Source organism: Podarcis vaucheri (genome assembly GCF_965113315.1).
Source record: "Podarcis vaucheri genome assembly, chromosome: 4".
NCBI lineage: Eukaryota > Metazoa > Chordata > Lepidosauria > Squamata > Lacertidae > Podarcis > Podarcis vaucheri.
In genome coordinates, this window is record NC_138762.1 from 66,355,159 (window position 1) to 66,376,726 (window position 21,568).

General features: G+C 43.6%; 1 protein-coding gene across 1 annotated transcript in view; it reads right to left on the minus strand.

Moving 5' to 3' along the window:
• PTCHD1 (patched domain containing 1) overlaps positions 1 to 21,568 on the minus strand; it is a 58,210-nt gene that overhangs the window by 19,260 nt on the left and 17,382 nt on the right. Inside the window, exon 2 of the mRNA XM_082220572.1 lies at positions 9,952 to 10,612. Within this exon, the coding sequence (XP_082076698.1) occupies positions 9,952 to 10,612 (661 nt within the window). The remainder of the gene's footprint in view (positions 1 to 9,951; positions 10,613 to 21,568) is intronic.

Genomic DNA, 21,568 nt, shown 5'->3' on the forward strand with positions numbered 1-21,568 from the left:
TTTTGTGAGACATGACTATCCCCCCTCTACTCTTTATAGGTCTTTTGGAAATTTACCTTGCAGTATTTTGGGGGGAGTTCCCAGACTGTCACTATTTTGGGGTGGGTTCCAGTCACATAGCAGCAAATTCAGGTTACATGGTTGTAAGGTAAAGGGACCCCTGACCATTAGGTCCAGTCGCGGACGACTCTGAGGTTGCGGCACTCATCTCGCTTTATTGGCCGAGGGAGCTGGCATACAGCTTCCGGGTCATGTGGCCAGCATGTGACTAAGCCGCTTCTGGCAAACCAGAGCAGCACACGGAAACGCCGTTTACCTTCCCGCCGGAACGGTACCTATTTATTTACTTGCACTTTGACGTGATTTCTGCTAGGCTGGCAGGAGCAGGGACCAAGCAATGGGAGCTCACCCCGTCGTGGGGATTTGAACTGCCCACCTTCTGATCGGCCAGCCCTAGGTTCTGTGGTTTAGGCCACAGTGCCACATGGTTCTAGTCAGTGCTATTTTTCTAGAAAAATAGGTGCCAGAACTCACCATGAATGCCTCCCCAGTTCTCTGAGAATGGTAGTGGCACCCACCTGAGAGGTGTTGGAACTGAGTTCCTGTGAGTTCCAGCTGAACAAAAACCCGGGTTATAAGTTGCCTGGAAGGTTTTGTGCAACACACCTTCTTCCCTCAAATCTAAGACTTTATATAATAAGGAAAGTGATGGGGAAAGGCACTCAAAAGTTCAGGAGAACACTTGCATCGATGCAATGTCACCTAACCTCCCTACAATCAAAGAATAAATGCTCAAGAAACAGGTCATCTGGAAACAATTCCATTTTGAAGGTTTAAACAAGGCTCCTCCCTAGAAGGCCAGAGACTCTTGTCAGACGGAGCAGGCAGCATCTCTTGTGCGTATCTGTGTCTATGAATGAGAAAGACCATGCTACTGCATGCCTGTTTTGTGTATTAATGTGTAAGGCAGAGATGTTGCTGCTCATACAGTGTACATGTGTAAGGTGCTTGCACATGCGTGAAAGGTGGGGAGACATGAGTGCTATTATATGTGAGAGAGAAGCAGGAGAGAACTATTGCCTCTGTGGGTGTGTGAGAGGAGCAGATCTATAAAAATCCTACTTATTCTGAAGCAACTGGAGGAGGGGGAAAGGCGTTCTTACTCCCCTTTCTTTTCAGGCCTTAACGTTTGTAGTGAGCAGTTGTGTGCATGCGTACGAGACAGGGAGAGAAAGGAGAATCCATCTCGGTTGTTATTATTGCATTTATATCCCACACTTTTTTTTAAAGACCTCAAGATGGCACACATGAGTCTCCCCCTACTCCAGTAGTCCATGGTTCCCTTGACCAGCTACATTCTTTCTGTGGCAACCCTGTGGGGCTCAGGAGCCCAGTTATGTCACTCCTTGCCTGCAGAGCTGGCAGCCTCTCACCCTTTTTCAAACACACTCCCTTGTGGTGTTCTCTCATCCTCCTCTCCTTTCCCCTCTCTTTGGGAGTCCTCTGGGCACCTACTGCTGCTGTCCCTGGTCTCTGAGCTGCCCACCCCCACCCCAAAGAGAGGTGCTTCCCAGAGGCACCATTCACCTGCAGAGCTTATAGCCAGGGCTGCTGCAATGAAGAGCTGTACCAGCCGTTTGGAGGCAGAGACGTGAGAGGGCATCAGAGGAAGGTGGGAAGGAAAGAGGAACAGATGCAAATGTTGCCCATGGCACCCCTGATCATCATTCCAGGCACCCCAGGTGCCATGGCACACTGGTTGAAAACCACTGCTCTACTCATTTGGTCTCCCAAAGAACCCTGTGAAATACATTAGGCAAAGAGACTGTGACTGGCCCAAGGTCAGCCAGTGAGCTTCATGGCTGAGTGGGGATTTGAACTCTGATCTCCCAGGCCCTAGTCCAACACATGGGTAGGCAAACTAAGGCCCAGGGGCCAGATCTGGCCCAATTGCCTTCTAAATCCAGCCCACGGCTGGTCCAGCAATCAGCATATTTTAACATGAGTAGAATGCGTGCTTTTATTTAAAATGCATCTCTGGGTTATTTGCGGGGCATAGGAATTCGTTCATTCATTCCCCCCACCCCAAATATAGTCTGGCTCCCCACAGGTCTGAGGGACAGTGGACCGGCCCCCTGCTGAAAAAGTTTGCTGACACCTGCTCTAACCAATGTACCACATTTGTATTAGAAGAAGTACTGCATGTACATGTGCTTATGTAAGGGAGGCTGCCAGTTTGTGTGCATGAAATGGTAAATGTAAAGGTAAAGGACTCCTGGATGGTTAAGTCCAGTCAAAGGCGACTATGGGGTTGTGGCACTCATCTCACTTCTAGCCAAGGGAGCCGGCATTTGTCCACAGACAGCTTTCCGGGTCATGCAGCCAGCATGACTAAACTGCTTCTGGTGCAACGGAACACCGTGACGGAAGCCAGAGTGCACAGAAACACCGTTTACCTTCCCACCACAACGGTACCTATTTATCTACTTGCACTGGTATGCTTTTGAACTGCTAGGTTGGCAGGAGCTGGGACAGAGCAATGGGAGCTCACCCCTTTGGGTGGATTTGAACCACCAACCTTCTGATCGGCAAGCCCAAGAGGCTCAGTGGTTTAGACCACAGCGCCACCCGCATCCCCTGCATGAAGTGGAGGGAGGGATGATGATGATGCAAACGATTGAGGCTTAGTGACCATGGCTGCATGAAAGCTATACTGTGATATAAAACACCGTGTCACATACCTGCTTAGGTGACATGGAGGTTAAAGTGGGCACCTTAACTTCCAAATGCAATTGATTCTGGTGCACTCAAATCAATGTTTCGGATTCAGAATAACCGAAAGGAGCTAGAGGAGAACCCTGCCCATTGAGAAAGCATGGGAGTTTTCAAACTTTGAACATAAGAAACAAGTGGTTCCAGATGTTTTAAGGCACAGTGACGATCCCTGCCCCCCCCCACTGCAAACAATAGTCTGGAGGGCCTTGAAGTGGTAGGCAGAAGAACTTGAAGCAAGGGAAGGAATTGTGCAGCATTTTCAATCTCTCTCTGAATAATTTTATGCCACTCACTTTGGGCCTTGTCAGGTTAAAAGGTAAGCATGCTTATCTCCCCAGGAGTGGTCTGTGACATTAACAAGAAAGCTGACAGGAGAAGAGCACTGATTGTGAACAATGACAGGGCAAGCTCAGGAGGCCGAAAAGGCAGCATGGGGAATGAGGTTAGGCTACACCTCATGAGCAAATGGACTCTGGCAAAGAGGCTGGGAAGATAGAAAAGAACCTTAGAAATAGATGGAAATTCTATTCACTTACACATTTAAGTCAGGATCCATAGAATACAGTAGTACCTCGGGTTACATACGCTTCAGGTTACAGACTCTGCTAACCCAGAAATAGTGCTTCAGGTTAAGAACTTTGCTTCAGGATGAGAACAGAAATCGTGTAGCGGCGGCGCAGCGGGAGGCCCCATTAGCTAAAGTGGTGCTTCAGGTTTTAGGAACAGTTTCAGGTTAAATACGGACCTCCGGAACGAATTAAGTACTTAACCTGAGGTACCACTATAATTTTATTTTGTTAATGTCAGCTGATGATTTTTTCTTTCTTTCCCACCCTGCTATACTTACCAAAAAAAGAAAAGAAAAAAGAATGAATGGCGTGCGTAAGATGAGAGAAGTTAAAGAGGCAGATAATGAATGCTGTATTGATGCTCAAAAAGGGGCAATATGGCAGAAGATAGAGTGAAGAGAGCCATGACTCCTCAAGTGGAATAAAAGTGTTTGAAAGGTGTGCTGCGGATGTGGCCTGTATTCATGTTGGTGCCAGTTTAAAACATTTTTATTTGCCTAGGCATTTTAGATTATTAGATTTTCCACCATTCAACTGACTTAAGCTTGATTTTATTGCCAGTCTGTCTTGCGATGCTTCTACAGTTTCATAGTATACCACACTGAAATCCATTTTTGGAGGAATATTGATTTATAATGTTCAATAAATAAATATGAGAAGGGTAGAGAAGGAAAAGGGGGGTTGAGGGAGCCATATCTTTAGGAAAGGAGGCCTTTGAGGATGAGGAGGCCTTTGAGGAAAGAACATGCAAAATAAAGCATAGATTTTGAAAAATGGCCAGGGAAACAAATACAAAAGAATAAGGAAAGGAAATAAATGAAAGGGGGTGGTTATGAGAAACATTTTTTTTTTTTAAGGAAATTAGATATAGCTCACAGACTGGGGTGCGGAAGACAATCTCAAACTTCAAACTTGAAAATTCAAACCATTTGTGGCAAAATATTTTAAATGATCCAGTTTAATTTGTAACACACTTCCAAATAAGTGGCTAAATATAAGTTTATGGCTGACTGTGTCTTTGACTGTGGAAAATCATAAAGCCAAGGAATGGATTAACAACCATTGGTTTTAATGAAAATCTACTGTGATTGATAAAAGTGAACAGGAAGAGCACTTACGTTATGGTATGCTCAGTTGCCATGCCAAATATTCTCACAAGCCTGTAGTTCAAGCTGCCCATCAGGTGACCTTTTCATTGTGCATTCACAATGATTTACGTTCAGGATGCTCTTGAAGTGGGCATACATTGATATGGTAGAGTGTGAGACTCGTAATCTCAGGCTCATGGGTTTGAGCCCCACATTGGGCAAAAGATTCCTGCATTGCAGGGGGCTAGACTAGATGACCCTTGTGGTCCTTTCCAACTCTACGTTTCATTGAGCCTATGAATTTAGCAGGAAGCACTTGGGACCACATGGGCAGTGGACGTATAAACGGCACCTCTGAAGGCAGTGCTCAGACTGTTTGAGCACACTTGGCACTTCAGGTTGCATGCCAACAAGAGGAAAGAAGGGGTAAAGAACTAATATATATCTATGAAGAAACACCCAGGTGCCCTGTATCCATTTCAAGCAGCTAGAATACCCACCTCCCCACCATGGTCTTATTATATCTGCTTCCTAGGATCTCAAATAGCACCATGTAATAATTGGCTGGGATGCGGGTGGCGCTGTGGTCTAAACCACAGAGCCTAGGGCTTGCTGGTCAGAAGGTCAGCGGTTCGAATCCCCACGACGGGGTGAGCTCCCTGCTTCTGCCAACCTAGCAGTTCGAAAGCACGTCAAAGTGCAAGTAGATAAATAGGTACCGCTCTGGCGGGAAGGTAAATGACATTTCCATGCACTGCTCGGTTCGCCAGAAGCAGCTTACTCATGCTGGCCACATGACCTGGAAGCTGTCTGCGGACAAATGACAGCTCCCCCGGCCAGTAAAGTGAGATGAGCGCCGCAACCCCCGAGTCGTCCGTGACTGGACTTAACAGTCAGGGGTACCTTTGCCTTTACGTAATAATTGCCTGTGTCACTTCTCAGCTTCACAGAAACAGCGAATGGAGGAAAATGGCTACCACTGAGTTATATTGGTTTATAACAGGGCTGTCCAACAGGTCTACTGGTCAGTGCCCCTGGTGGATCCTGGCGGATTGCAGGATCCCCCCTCCCCCAAAAGCTCCCCAACTTTGGCTTTCCCCCCCAAAAAGCTCAACAACTATGACTTCCCAAAGTGGTTGTAGATCGCAGTCTCTTGGAAATTGGAAAACCCTGGTTTATAAAACAGGCTAATAATGGGATGCTGCCTGCAAATCCAACTAGTCCTCCTTTGTTCCCCACTGCCTTGGCCACCCCACATTCCCTTCTCCCCCAGCTGCCCTGGTTGCTCAGCTCTTCTCCCCCTGCCCCCCATCACTGCTGTTGTCCTACTTCTTTTTTAACCCTTTGATTGCAGGTGGTCTTTCTGACTGGACTGTACAACCCATGCCACTCATTTTAATGTTTCAGACTTGAGATGAGTGTTTGCATTGTTGGTTTATTGTTGTATGTTATATGCAAATAAAAGTGTGTGTGTGTGTGTGTGTATGACTAGAGTGAATTAGAAGGCAGGAATTAGGAAACCAGAGCTAGAGAACTGAAAGTGTAGGAAGGCAAGTAGAAAACTAAGGAAAAAACCACACAGGGCTGTTTGACATAATGGTATGAAGGGTGAGGAGGGTTGTGTTTTTCGTATTGATTTAAAATAAAACACCCTGATTTTTTTGTCCTAGCAAATATATAATTTCTTGATACTAGTACTGAACGTTATATTTTGCCTAAGAACGTTATATTTTGCCACTCCCTGGCTGAACTAATTCTCATTAAAGATTCTTTAGACTCTGCTCTGCATTGGTCCTTCACTCTGCTGTCTAGCTTTTGTCAGTTTTTATTAAGCCATGCAAAGCAGTGGAAGGATTCAAATGAACTGGGCAATTTTGCTCTGACAATTATTTAGAGTTAAATTGCTTGCTTGAAATGCATTCCTGGAGGGAACACAAATGTGGTTGTATCTGCTGTCGAACAATGAAAAGCTGAAAATGGCAAGACTTGCCATAGTTCATTTCAACCCATTAAAAAGTGAGGATCCCAGTATATTCACTGCCTGTCAGTTAAGAATATGAAAATTTGTCCTCGGGCGACTGGTGTCTTGATCTCTCAATCCAGATGCCATTACAAAAATCACTCTATGCTGCATATTCTATGGATGGAGTTGATTTCATTCCTGCAGTGAATATTTCTATTTTGCCTAATGTAGATTATTGGGAGCAGGGTAGGATATATGTTTTGCACAATCCACTTCGTTTTGATCAAGGTATTGTCACACCACATAGAGTCCAATTTATGGAAGTGAAGGAAATCATGATTAGTCTTCTGACTATGATTGCTGCCTTTAGACTGTATGATATTTATCTTTCATTTTGAATGCAATCTGATAATGGAATAAAGCAATTGTTGCCTCCAATGTGGACTTTCTTATTGTTCACTAAGCATCTTGTGTCCACATATGACTGCTGTGAAGGATGGAGCTATAATACCTTTTTGGTTAAAAATGTAAGCGGGGGTCAAGCATAGTATGTGCACGCTTAATATTCAGTCTGAATATATTAAAACAAACAAACAAACAAACAAACAAACAAACAAACCAGGAAACACACCTGGAAGGTGTATAACACAACTACAAGATGTGATGAAGCAATATGAGATCACTTATGCTAAAATACAAATAAGCATTATAAATTAAATTTCATCTGGGAAGCCTCTAGCAAATCAGTGTGTTGAGCATTCCATGAGTAAGTAATGTTGTCAACAGGCCCGTCTTTACCCAGGGGTGCGGTGCACCCAGGCACCAAATTCTGGGGGGCGCCAAATGTATACCTACTACGTACCGGTCCCTCTCGATCGGCGGCAGTGAAAAGCAATGGAGTGGAAGTGCCCGCCCTCCTTCTCCATTGCTCTGTTACTACTATGAGTCAGGAAACAAAAGCAGTTTCCCCCCGCTGCATAGTTGTTACAGGTGGGTGATTTCCCCACCCAAGAAAAACTCAACAACTTTGAGTCCCCCCCCCAAATGGCTAAAGTAAATTTGGGGGTTCTGGGCAGATCTTTGCACCCCGGCGGCACATATGCTAAAGACGGCCCTGGTTGTCAACAAGGAAGTAGCTACGGTCTGCAGTGGTCTTTGGTGCTTTTAAAAATATGAACTTCAGCAAGTCATCTAATCCAACCCTCCTCTCTGCCTTGAGCCAGGAAATCCTCCACCTAAAGCATCTTTTTACAGACTCTGTCTTTCAAAACACTTCTTAGTTGCTTCTTTTGGCCCCGAGAGAAATAGCCATTGTCGACCTTCCCAGTAGGGTGGAGTGAGGAGTGGAGATGTAATTTGCATGTGTTAATTTGTAAACATATATATTTAAATTATTTGCTGTCAAACACTGAGCCTACACCAATAAAGGAGTTCCAGCACTCTCATGGTGGATGGCAGAATTAGCAGCATACTTTAGATCAGGCATCCCCAAACTCAGCCCTCCAGATGTTTTGGGACTACAATTGCCACCATCCCTGACCACTGGTCAGGTTAGCTAGGGATGATGGGAGTTGTAGTCCCAAAACATCTGGAGGGCTGAGTTTGGGCGTGCCTACTTTAGATTAATGCTGGTTAGTGAACTTTTGTTCCTAGTGATCCTGAGAAAACCAATCCTACAGAATCTTTTCATTAATGAGGATATTTTACTCTGACTTTTTTCCTGATGATTAAGAGGGTTATCCTGTTCAGTTGCTGATTGCGTTGTTTTTAACTGACAGATTTTTAAAATAATGGTCTTAGTAATTTTCTGGTTTTTATTTGTAGTATCCTACAGTGGCTTAAGGGACGCAGGTGGTGCGGTGGTCTAAACCACAGAGCTTGGGCTTGCCGATTGGAAGGTTGGCAGTTCGAATCCCTGTAATGGGGTGAGCTCCCGTTGCTCGGTCCCTGCTCCTGCCAACCTAGCAGTTCGAAAGCACGTCAAGTGCAAGTTGATAAATAGTTACTGCTCTGGCGGGAAGGTAAACAGCGTTTCCATGCGCTGCTCCAGTTCGCCAGAAGCGGCTTAGTCATGCTGGCCACATGACCCAGAAGCTGTCTGTGGACAAATGGCGGCTCCCTCGGCCTATAGAGCGAGATGAGTGCGCATCTCTACAGTCGTCTGCAACTGGACCTAATGGTCTTTACCTTTTACAATGGCTTAGAGATGGTTAAATGTTAAATGGTATGTAAATTATCTAAATAAATTTTCTAACATCATTAGATACACTCCCCTTATACATGAAATGCGTGCTTCAGACTTGTACTCCGCAATGCTATCAAAATCAGCTACACAAGTTATTGCTTATAGCAGGGCAGCCAATGTGATATCTCCAGATTTTGTTTTGACTACAACTTCAGTCATTGCTGGCCATTGGCTATGCTGGCTGGGGATGCTGGAAACTAGAGTCCAATTACCTCTGGAGGGCATTGGCTACCACTGGCTAATGCAATTCATCCACCAGATGTGCTTGCAGAACGTATCTGACACAAGAGGAATATACCTTTGAACCATGCCTAAGAGATTCCCAGTATGTCAAAGTGCTCTCCATTGTCCAAATCAGAAAAGAATGGCAATTCCTGCCACCGCAGCAAAATCTCCAAGGAGGCATAAAACTATCAGTTCCAGGATCAGAGCTGAATTAGTTTGCAAAGCCTGAAGCATAAGGAATGTAAGCAGTTTCATCTTTTCTTTGCTTGAAAGCAAACACCTCTAGTTCAGCAGAGCATCCTTCAGTTATGTGATGCGCAAGATAAATCCATGATCTCAAACTGAAAATCAAACCATGATTATCATTGTTCCCTAGGCACATCCTGATAAAAATAAAAGCTAGTGGTAATAATCAATGTATATTTAGTAAAAACTATAATAATAGTATAATGTATGTGCTATGTAAATACAGGTGTGGGGGGGGTCCACATTGCTGTTCTTATTCACCAAGGCAACTGATATTTTAATTTCAGTTAGAGGAGCTGTGCAAGTTTTTATTATAAAGCTAAGTACCAAAGCCAACCAGATTTTCTACAGAGAAGTATGCATTTGATTTTTCTTTATCTTGCATAACCCCCTGTGATGATGCATGTGTTTTCCACAGCAGCAGACAAAAACTGTGTTACGGAACAGCTTAGGCTCCATTCCATGTAAAGTATAAAAGAAAAAGATTTTAAGTATTACAAGTGTATCATATGGACTGATGTTCAGAATGCAGTATGATATTAAGTAGAAATGGCTGAGTAAGAGCCACACTTAGGAGTTAATTGGCTTCAAAGCAAGCATAAGTCAACCGCCACAAATCTGAATTATTACTACGGATTAGATAAACGGTGGTCCATCCAAATGGCTGAGGCCAGCCTTCACCAACCTGGGGCTGCTCTGAACTACAACTCCCATCAGCCTCAGCCAGCTGGGCTAGGCCTTCACATTGCCCTCTCTCCTTTACTTCAAACTGAGCAATACTTCGGACAAACGAATACGTTCAGGCATACCCACAGCAATAATAGGATATGAGAGAGTTACCTAACACAATGAAGGGAATCCCCAGGAAGGTAGAATTGTATTTCCCACCAGTCAGGTTAATGATTCCAGCTGCAGTGAGAGTGGCCAAACTCACAGTTAACAACCCAAGGAGGCCAAGCAAGGGCTTGCTGCGGACACAGTCTTGCATGGAACAGCAGAGCATAGCCAAGGTTACGACGAGGGCCAGGCTTGTCATCAGGTAGCGTTCCGACACCCTACTTGTCTCTTGGAAGTCTTCTTGAAGCGATGATGAAGTTAGGGGATACATCGTGACGTTCTGGTTGGATTTCTGGAACAGTTTGACCGTGTCGCAAAAGTTGGATTCCCATTTCTCCGCCACCATGTCGTTCAGGGAGTTGATTGCCTGCAGATAGTAGGTGAGTTGCACAGCTTCGGCAGACTTCACCCGGTCCTTGCTGTGCACAGTGATGCCCCCAAGTTGGTGCCCATTGTACACTTCCCTGCCATCCTTTAAGTGTGTGATCGGATACGTGATAGCAAAATTAGTTTGATTAGACGAGCGAGCAGCCTTCAGTTCCTTCAGGACGTGCACAATGTCATCCACAATGCAAGACTTGTCGTTATTTAGGATGCAGATATGGGCAAATGTATAATTGAAACCAGGTCTTTGTACTTGGATCCTGGTCACAGCAGAGTGCAACTACAAGGGAGAGAAAAATCAACACACATTATTTATCAGCTGATAATCTCTGCATTACAGCAAGCAGAACAGCAGCAGCAGCAGCAGCAGCAGCAGCTTCATCAACAGTCTGTCTCCTCTTATCTAACCAAGCCAGGAGGTTTTAATAACTGCAGTATTCATAAGGACCTGCTGAAAATGGAAAACATGCATTGAAGTATTATTCTCGTCCCCCAAAACCATTTCCCATAACTCAATCAGGGGCTGGCATAAAGAAACACTGCATGCCTCGTTTGGCTGCTCTCTTCCGTTCACACACTCAGATATGAACCTACCTGGGCCCTGAGATCATCTGCTGAGGCCCTCCCTTCTCTGTGTGCCTCTTCCTCGAGAAGTCCTGAGGGTGGCAACACGAGGACGGGCCTTTTCTGCAGTGGCCCCCATCTGTGGAATGCTCTTCCCAAGGAAGTTCACCTGGCGCTTTAATTATACACTTTTAGGCGCCAGGCAAAAACGTTCGTTTTTAACCAGGCCTTTCGTTGATTTGATTGACATCCAATGCCCTTTTAAAATGTGTTTTTCTTTCTTTCTGGGGGGCAGGGTGTTATTGGGTTGTTGTTTTTATTTTGATTATATATTTTGTGGTTTTATATTTTGATTTTACTCTGTGAAGCGCCCTGAGATCTCCAGGTATAGGGCAGCATATAAATTCAAATAATAACAATACTGATAATATTCTCATCCAAACCCTGATAAGATACCATGTTTCAATTTGCAAGTTGTTTGTCTACTATAAGTAAAAGGGATGTAATATATCAAATGTATAACAACAAGTATACTGATCTCTATATGTGTATACGCATGTATATGTGTGTGTGTATGCAAACACTTTTCCATCCCTGTTAAATAGAACACATTACTGGGAGTTATGTGTTTAGATAGTGATGCAAGGAATTTTTAAAATAATTTATTAGAGACGGCCAGTTCTAATATTTGGATTAGAAACATATTACTGCCTGGGTACAAATATATTGCTTCTGATTGGTCTCCAATGACTCTGCTGGGCTACCACCCTAAATTTGTTGCAAGTGACTGCTTTACATAATTTTGCATCCTCAGAAAGAGCAAGGTGCATATTGATTGGTTGGGGATGCATTTTGATACTTACACTTCACACACAAATTTGCATATGCTAATCTACATGCAAATTTAGAAATAATTACTATAATTAGAAGTAAAATACTTTTCACTATAGTGGAGAAGGCTGTGACTAGGTGACCTGTATGCCTTCTGCTATCCAAGGCCAAATGTTGACAGGTAACTTGAAGTTCCCTGTGCTTCCTCCTTAGGTTTTCTTTAATCATTAAATGGGACTTCAAATAGAAGATGGTCCTCTGACAGCCTTCAAATAGAAGACTGTTTTCTGTAGGATGTACAGCCACTGTAATAAGTGTACTGATCCACATTTGAAGAGTGTTCTGAACATCCCCTAAATACTCATCTTGTTGCCGACAGATACACTTCCTTCTTTTTTGGCTAGCTAAAGTATGGGGAAATTATCGGAACAGGCATTTGGAGAAGGAATAATGAGATGATATTCTGCCTTTTAATTGCAGGCGTTGTTGCATTACTAGGGCTGGTCCTACCATTAGGCAGATGATGCAGCTGCCTCAGGCAGATGATGGGGTACAGGAAGTCCTGGGGAGCTGTGTGTGCCATGCAGCCTGCTCTGTGTCTCATAAACTAGCCTCTTGCCCTCAGCTGGAATTGAGGATGCTGCTCAATCACCAATTTTGAACTAAGATTCAGCTGTCAGTTTCTGTACATGTAAGGAAGCATGATGGGGGTTGGGGATGATGAGAAAGGTACCTTGTCGTTTGCCTCAAGAAGCAAAATGTCTGAGGCCAGTCCTGTGTACTGTGCTAGATAGGGTATAACAAATCTCTAACCTCAGAAGTTGGAGGGATCACAGGCAAGTTGGAACATACTATTTCTTATACTGGGAACATGATATAATTCATTGTTTTGGAATAAAGTTGACAATATATGTACTAAGGTCATGAGCCATCATATTGATCTTGAACCTGCCTTGTTGTTGCTGCTAAATTGCTTTGATAGTTTGACTGCATTGAGAAAGCTCTCAGCTGCTTTGTATAAGGTGTCTGTCACTCCTGCAGCTAGTCTGTGCAAAGATTCTTAACAGCAGCCATTTTCAAATGTTAAGGAAGTTCTGCTAATGCAAAAATGGACTTTGGCAAATGGTCTATTGTGAAAATCAACTTTATGGAAGTATGGCATTTTTATAGTATTTATTTAAAGATCTTTGACACTCTTTGATCCCATTTAAAGCTGTGTTTGCCTAAATGTGTTTATTGATATAAATTATAAGTCTATGAAGTATACATTGTGTTTCTTATGAAGTATCTGATATTTGTATTCTTATTTTGTGCTGCCATTCTCATTTCAGCATATTTTAAAATCTTCAGTGTGTGGGACATCCCACATGTGTCTTTGTTTTCTATCCCATTTTTCTCCATTGTTTTTATGATGCTGAATCCCTGAGTCCCATTAAGATGGCAACATTTCTGAATTTTGCTACACTTTTTCTTTCAGACTTTGAAATGGGCTGCTTGGGGAGATAAGAAACTGATTTTTAAATTTAGAAAAGAGAAGAGAAGAGAAGAGAAAAGAAAGAGCTAGCGTACAGTGGCTGTGTTCTCTTAATATGATTTAAAATCACGTTTAAATGAATTCTACTGCATGATAATACATTCACAACACAATTTTATGAACATTTAGTCACAAATATGTTCCACTAAGCTTAATTTGACATTTTCTATGTGTGCACATAATTGCCATCTTCAGTTGCAATCCTAACAACAATTACTAGTGAGTAAGAACTGTTCAACATTATGTTACATATTTCCAAGTATTAAGGTGGCATTTGAAGTATTAATAAAGCTTTTAATGTTTTTTATTGAAACAGTCGTTTTACCTATATATACTATACACCTGTGGCTCCTAGAAGCTGTCAGCATGTGACAGCAGCCACATCCTGAGAATAGCTTTGACTGGCCAACTAAAGCAGGTGAGGATAGCCAATGGGTGTCAAACCCTCAGTGAATTACAGACTTCCCATTGCACGTGAAGATAGGCTCTGGTGGATTGAGCGAATGAGACCGATAGTGGGTCCAGTGCTCAAGAAATGAGGGAAATGAGGGGCAGATGGGACTCATCAACCTGGGAAGGTAGCCCATCTAGGAGAAGGAAAAATCTGATGCTAAACCTCCACTGCCTTGCGGGATATCTTCAGGAGAAGAAAAGACTCAGGAGCAAACCCTACACCAGGCACATCCAACTTCCAAGAGACTGCAAAAAAACTTGTTGAGCTTTTTTGGGGGAGGAGAAGCCAAAGTTGTTGAGCTATTTTCCGGGGGCAGGGGGAATCAGGATCCCACGACTGACCAGGATTGACCAGGGAAATCCCGAGATCAACCACTAGATCACTATCGACCAGTTGGACAGACCTGCCCTACCCAAATCTGGAGCAGAGTCTGCTTCCAGCAACTCGTGCAGCCCAGCTGGTGCCAAACATATTGCTGTGCTTTCCCTTGGACTAAATCAGTGAGGCCAAGGGGGGGGGTCTTGTCATCTGGGCAGCCCGAGACCTCCATTCCCACTGCCCAGGCTTGCGCCCTGCGAGGTCACTTCGGTGTTGCTAACGCAGTGGTTTGACTTCAACCCCAGAAGTGCACTCTGTTGTCTCTCAAGACAGATTCCAACAACCTATACTTTTGTATACCACCCTTGGATCCTTACTAATGAAGGGTGGTTAACAAATTGAACTAATAAGTAAACAATAAGTTAGCAAGTAACATTGCCCTGGGATTGCCCCAGGGCAATCCTATGCACACTTACCCGGGAGTAAGTCCAACAGAAGACAGTGGGGCGTTTTTGAGTAGGCCTGTATAGGCACGCACTGTAAGCTGCTTAACTGCTGTTGTATTTTGAGCCATTTTAGATGTGTGCTATTCTATTGTATTGCTTTTAGTAAAAGTTCCCTCAAATTGATAGCAAAGCCAGAATTTCATCTGAAGCCTTTGTTTTATTTGCTGCACCTGTTTCTGCTTTGATTATATTACATTGCCTCTGTTTTTTTATATTGTATTTTTAGAACATTATTGTATTTTACTGCTGATTTTAATTATTAGCTGCCCTGAGTGGTGAAGAAGAAACAGAAGGCTGAGATGGAAATTTCTTATTTTATATATACACACACGCACAAATATAAATGTATGTATAAAATAAATGTGCATACTAATTCACAGAATGCAATACTGCATAGATGGGGATACAGAGTGATTAGCTGGCAGAAGTCTGATCCTTGTGTGTTGATCTTAGAGTCTGTGTGGTAGAGGAGTTTGTAAAGGCAGCATTGCCATCACAGAACATCTCCTTTCCACTGCCAGTCTACAAACTACAGTGGTACCTCAGGTTAAGCACTTAATTCGTTCTGGAGGTCCGTACTTAACCTGAAACCGTTCTTAACCTGAAGCACCACTTTAGCTAATGGGGCCTCCCGCTGCTGCCGTGCCGCTGGGGCACAATTTCTGTTCTCATCCTGAAGCAAAGTTCTTAACCTGAAGCACTATTTCTGGGTTAGTGGAGTCTTTAACCTGAAGCATATGTAACCTGAAGCATATGTAACCTGAGGTACCACTGTACAGACATCCCACCTATTAGCCTTTAGAGGAAATGGGGCTTGAGAGGGTGGTAGCCCGAGCCTGCCAGAGAGGGGTCATAGAATCACCGAATTGTAGAGTTGGAAGGGACCCCAAAGCCCATAAAGTTCAACCCCCCTGCAATGCAGGAATATCAGATAAAGCATCCATGACAGATTACCACCCAACCTCTGTTTAGAAACCACCAAGGAAGGAGAGTCCACAACTTCCTAAGGGAGACCGTTCCACTGTCAAACAGCTCTTACTTCAGAAAGTTTTTCATGAAGTTTAGTCCAAATCTCCTTTCTTGTAACTTGAAGCCATTGGTTCAAGAACCATTTGGCCCTGGGCTTCAAGCTCAAAGGGAGCCTAAAATTTAAAATACTTGCTGTTGTTTTTTGGCATGTTTCACAATTTTGTTAAAAGCCCATCCAGCCAAACTGTGACACTCCCATAGCTTAGAACTGCCAATTTAAGCAAATAAGAGATGTGGTTTGGTGAAAGACCTTTTTTTAAAAAAAATTGAGATAAATTTTGTTATATTAATAGAGTTTAAAATGTTAATGACTTGGTATAAGTCCTAGCCGCTTCCACTTTCATTGGCTATGAAGTAAACCTGTCCCCTGCTCTTTGCCAGGAACTCTGTGGCAGAGCAATTTGTGGATGGACGTCATAGCTTCGAGTCCAAAGACAGGCCTATCTGCCACCTCCTTTTCTTCTTTTAAAAAAAGGATGTCTGGGGACAAAAACCAGTGAAGGGGCAGAGGTCACCATAATACAGTGGTACCTCGGGCTACATACGCTTCAGGTTACATACGCTTCAGGTTACAGACTCTGCTAACCCAGAAATAGTACCTTGGGGTAAGAACTTTGCTTCAGGATGAGAACAGAAATCGTGCTCTGGCGGCATGGCGGCAGCGGGAGGCCCCATTAGCTAAAGTGGTGCTTCAGGTTAAGAACAGTTTCAGGTTAAGAACGGACCTCTGGAACGAATTAAGTACTTAACCTGAGGTACCACTGTATACACATTGTTGAAAACAATTTCCCTTAATTTTTGCATATTATTTTCGCAAATGTATGTTTTAATACACATTTTCCCCAATGCATAAAATTATGAGATGTGTGAATTCTGAAGGAAAACTGGGTTTTCATTTGTGTATTGGATCGAGAAGTACAAATTGGGTAGTTTCCCATCAAAATGCAAACACAGCTGAATTTCTCCCTTATCCCTAAAGTCAACCCACAATAAGGTCTGGGTGGAGAAGGAAAAACACTGCCCTAACCCTATCTGCTCTGTTCTCAACCCATTCCCAGATTTTGAGCAGCTGGAACGAGACTGGACACAGAGCTTGAATTCCCAAACTGTCGGGGTGAAAAATAGTTATTTAGCAATACTAGGTGTACCAGTAATTGCTGCCCTTCTCTCTGAAAGTGTTTGCAGCTGTATGACACAGCCTATTATAGCAAAATAGTAAAACTCCTATTGCTAGCATTTGCCAACACCTGCTGACTCATTATGATTAGGAAAACCCAGTAGATTTCAGACCTGGGGAGCTACTTCTCCCCCCCCCCCAAGTCCTCCCCATTGCGAACAGCTGCAAAGCTGCATTCAATTTTCACTCATTATTTCAGTCTCAATAATTCATTTTCCAAGGAATTCATTTCAATGCCCCTTTTCTTTGTCTGATATTAAACATGAAAGGTGCTATAAAAGTGAATTACTACATTACATGCTAATTCATTTGGACACAGTATATTAAAAGAATTCCCCAGGAAACTTTTTAGTTTAATGACAGTGGAAGATGCTTAATTGGGGCGGCATTAGTGTACACTTAATCAACACAGAATTGTTAAATGTGAATGCGGGGTTTGAAAATGGTGCCACGGAGCAGCTTGGGCTGATCAAGATTATTATTTTTTAAATTCCATATAATTGTTGTCAACAAAAAAAGTATATTTTTTTAAAAAAGAAGACTGGAAAGCACAGATTCAATGAAATATAAAATAACATCCACGAGGAACTTGTAACTGAGCTAAAAACAACAACACCCCAAACGGCTGGCATTGCTTAGTCATTGCTCATAATTTAGGAGCTCACTCAGTATAAATAACTTTAGACACAAGAACACTGCAATCTCAATAAAACACTGCAGCACGGAGGGTTGTACAACATTGCCTGGTGTCAGGATGTCACACAGTTTTCTTCCTGTCCCTGAGCAATTTCCCCCTTTCCCCCCAAATGTATATTAGATTTTGTTTTTGTTTTAAAAATGTTAAGGGCTCAAAATAAAGAAAATAATAGTTATCCTAGAAGAAATTCTGTCCCTATGTGAGGCAATGGTTTCTGCTGCTACGCAAAACCTCTTCTATATTTTGTGAGAGAGCTGTTTTGCCCATTTCTCCCTCTCATTCACCTCAACAAATCCAAGGCTTTTAAGCTTAACAGAGTATGTGCAAGCGGTTGCAAGTTTGTAACTTGTTTATTTGCTCCATTTATATGACACCCCATAGCAGCGTGAACATTATCGTTCCTTCCTTCCACTTGTAACAAATCTTTTAACATTCAGCTTCTTAGGATGGCCCTGAGTATTAGGAGAGGGGAAAAAAACTTTCCAATTCATTTTCACCACATCATGCTTAATTTTACATCTCTATATTGTGTCCCACGACACAGCAGCCACGAAATTAAAAGACGCCTGCTTCTTGGGAGAAAAGCAATGACGAACCTAGACAGCATCTTAAAAAGTAGAGACATCACCTTGCCAACAAAGGTCTGTATAGTAAAATGTATGGTTTTCCCAGTAGTGATGTATGGAAGTGAAAGCTGGACCATAAAGAAGGCTGGTCGCCGAAGAATTGACGCATTTGAATTATGGTGCTGGAGGAGACTCTTGAGAGTCCCATGGACTGCAAGAAGATCAAACCTCTCCATTCTTAAGGAAATCAGCCCTGAGTGCTCACTGGAAGGACAGATCCCGAAGATGAGGCTCCAATACTTTGGCCACCTCATGAGAAGAGAAGACTCCCTGGAAAAGACCATGATGTTGGGAAAGATGGAGGGCACAAGGAGAAGGGGACGACAGAGGACGAGATGGTTGGATAGTGCTCTCGAGGCTACTAGCATGAGTCTGACCAAACTGTGGGAGGCAGTGGAAGACAGGAGTGCCTGGCGTGCTCTGGTCCATGGGGTCACGAAGAGTCGGACACGATTAAACGACTAAAAAACAACAACAACATTGTGTCCCAAGTTGCTTGCTCTCCACCCCCCACTCCTAAACTCACCTGGAAATACAGCTCAAATGATACGAAAGAAGGTTAGATTAATCACTGCCTGAAATAATTCACAGAAGGTGGATCCATTCCAATCTCATAATTTTAGTGGACAGAGGCAGAATGAGTGATTCCAGCTCCACTCCTTGAAGGAAAAGACCAAATGCACTTCAGAGGAGGGCAATCTACATATAGATGTCCCGGGAGTACTAGAATTTCGATGAGTAATAAAGCATATGCATTAATGCACGACTGCAACTCTGTAAACTATTTTTAATTTTTCTAAAAATGGGATTTTGACATGGATAGCTACGAGAGAGAAAAATGGAGGAATAGACCTAGTTATCTCCCCCTCTCTGCTAAAGTTGAATGGGATGCTGTCCTACTATAATCACACCTGTGCCTCTATTGTAAGTGGAACGTCTGCTGAGGCAGAGATGATCTGAGAACTCGTCCATTCTGCTGCTATCATGTGGCTCCTTTAAAAGTATTCTCTCCAAGTAGCTGCTACTTAATTGATACAATACAAGGGAGAAAATACAGATGACGTCTAGCAATGACAGCATGCAGGAACAGAATGATGTTCGTACTGCAGAGGATTATAAGGGTAAAGCAGGGTGAGGTAGATGGAAATAATGAAAGCTTTGTGAAGGTGTCTAATGAGGAGGGGTCTGCTTCAGTGTATGGAAAAAAACTCATAAACATGTGGAGTATCAAAATATGGTTTGGTATATCCTGGTTACAGACCAACCCTGTTACAGATGCGAGTAAAGGTAAAGGTACCCCTGCCCGTACGGGCCAGTCGTGTCTGACTCTAGGGTTGTGCGCCCATCTCACTTAAGAGGCTGGGGGCCAGCGCTGTCCGGAGATACTTCCAGGTCACGTGGCCAGCGTGACGAAGCTGCTCTGGCGAGCCGGCACCAGCGCAGCACACGGCAACGCCGTTTACCTTCCCGCTATAAAGCAGTACCTATTTATCTACTTGCACTTAAGGGTGCTTTTGAACTGCTAGGTGGGCAGGAGCTGGGACCGAAAGACGGGAGATCACCCCGCCGCGGGGATTCGAACTTCCGACCATGCGATCGGCAAGCCCTAGGCACTGAGGTTTTACCCACAGCACCACCTGCGTCCCTACAGATGAGAGTAATAATCATAATAATTATGATCATCATCATCATCCAAGCTTAGTTACAGACTGAAGGCCACCAGAACTCACCCTAAGCCAGATAATTTGCACCAAACATTTGAATCTATTAAATATATATCATTCTCATTTATCTTTCATCTACAGGAGTGGTGACACTAATAGGTGTTAGTGATTGAAAGTGCTCTCCAGGATAATTAACTGGCACAGATTAACATAGATTTGGGAGGGGAAAATGCATCACTTTGTATAAGCCTTTCCTGTGCAGCCTTGCTCAGAATATGAAAATGGTCACAGTCCTCACAGAAAAACCTTTTCAGCCCAGAGTTCCTAGTTGGATATAAAGATGGAAGGAACAGCGTTGCTTTCCAAGTCTGACACTTCCACCTGCTCCAAACTTGGGCAAACTGCCCCTGTCTCCTCAATATACGCTGCTGTCAGAGTAACTGTAGGAAAACGCCCTGGGGTGCCCCTGAAGCCCCATACTCCGAGCGTCCTCCAGTATGCGCAGCTCTGGAAAAGGCTCCAGTGCGCTTCAGTGACATATGTCAAATGATATATGCACACTAATCTTCTAGCATAACACAGCAAGAAGCGTGAGACATCGTACAGCTAATATACGTATTTATTTACACACTATGTGCAGTGGTACCTCAGGTTACAGACACTTCAGGTTACAGACGCTTCAGATTACAGACTCCGCTTACCCAGAAATAGTACCTCAGGTTAAGAACTTTGCTTCAGGATGAGAACAGAAATCGTGCGGCGGCAGGGGGAGGCCCCATGAGCTAAAGTGGTACCTCAGGTTAAGAACAGTTTCAGGTTAAGAACGGACCTCTGGAACGAATTAAGTACTTAACCCGAGGTACCACTGTACAGACAAAGGGATTATGGCGTCCTCTCTCTCCAGCTCCGAGAGGGAAAGCAGACACAGGTAAAAGCAACAGTACAATAGTACATACAGCGGAAGAGATAAGACTGTCTTCCGTTCTCACATTCTTTCCCCAGACAGGCATGTGATTTACACCAATCTCATCTGCAGCATTGGAGGCGTAAAATACTAACAGTAACTACATCAGGGATACCCAATGTGGCCCTCTCCAGATGTTTTGGACTTCCATTAGCCTCAGCCAGCATGACCAACAGCCAGCATTTGTGGGAGTTGTAGTCCAGCATCACTGGGGAGAGGGCACCACATTGGCTACTTCTGCACTAAATTAATCCAGGGCAGGGAGAGAAAGACCTGCTGTCCAGTCTTGCAAGCAGACCGGGCCACTTCCAGGTTTGAGAGGGCCTTGGGCAAAGTGTCCTCTGGGCCTCTTCCTGCCACTGGGCATTGGTGGGCTTCTCTGGCTGCAGCGGCAGTGCACTAAGCAGCAATGGGAAGCTGGCTCTAGCCCCTTCTTAAATGTTCCACAGTGCCCCTAACCTTAGGGACTTTTAACAGTGCTGCTTCCCAATGAGCTAAGTACTGTTTTTCAAAAGCCAAGCTGTGAACTCTCTACTTTTTGATATATCTATGGTAGGTTTTTTTTTTTATTTATGTGAATGGTGCCATGGACTCCCTGAGTGGGTTAGATGAACCCCTTGGGGCCCAGAGATTCTTCAAAGGGTGTCCCAAGGCAGACATCAATAGTAGGCTCTCACATATGCCCACAAATGACAGGTGCTAATGTTGCCCCTGGCACTAGGAAAGTTTACCTAAGGAGCATGTTTCTTTAAAATGACAGCTGCAAGCCTCGAGAGTCTGGCAAATACATTAGTCAACTCACACCGACATTTGCATAACTGGTTTGTTTTTTTAAATAAAAAAAACTCACATTGCCTTAGCAAAATGATGCT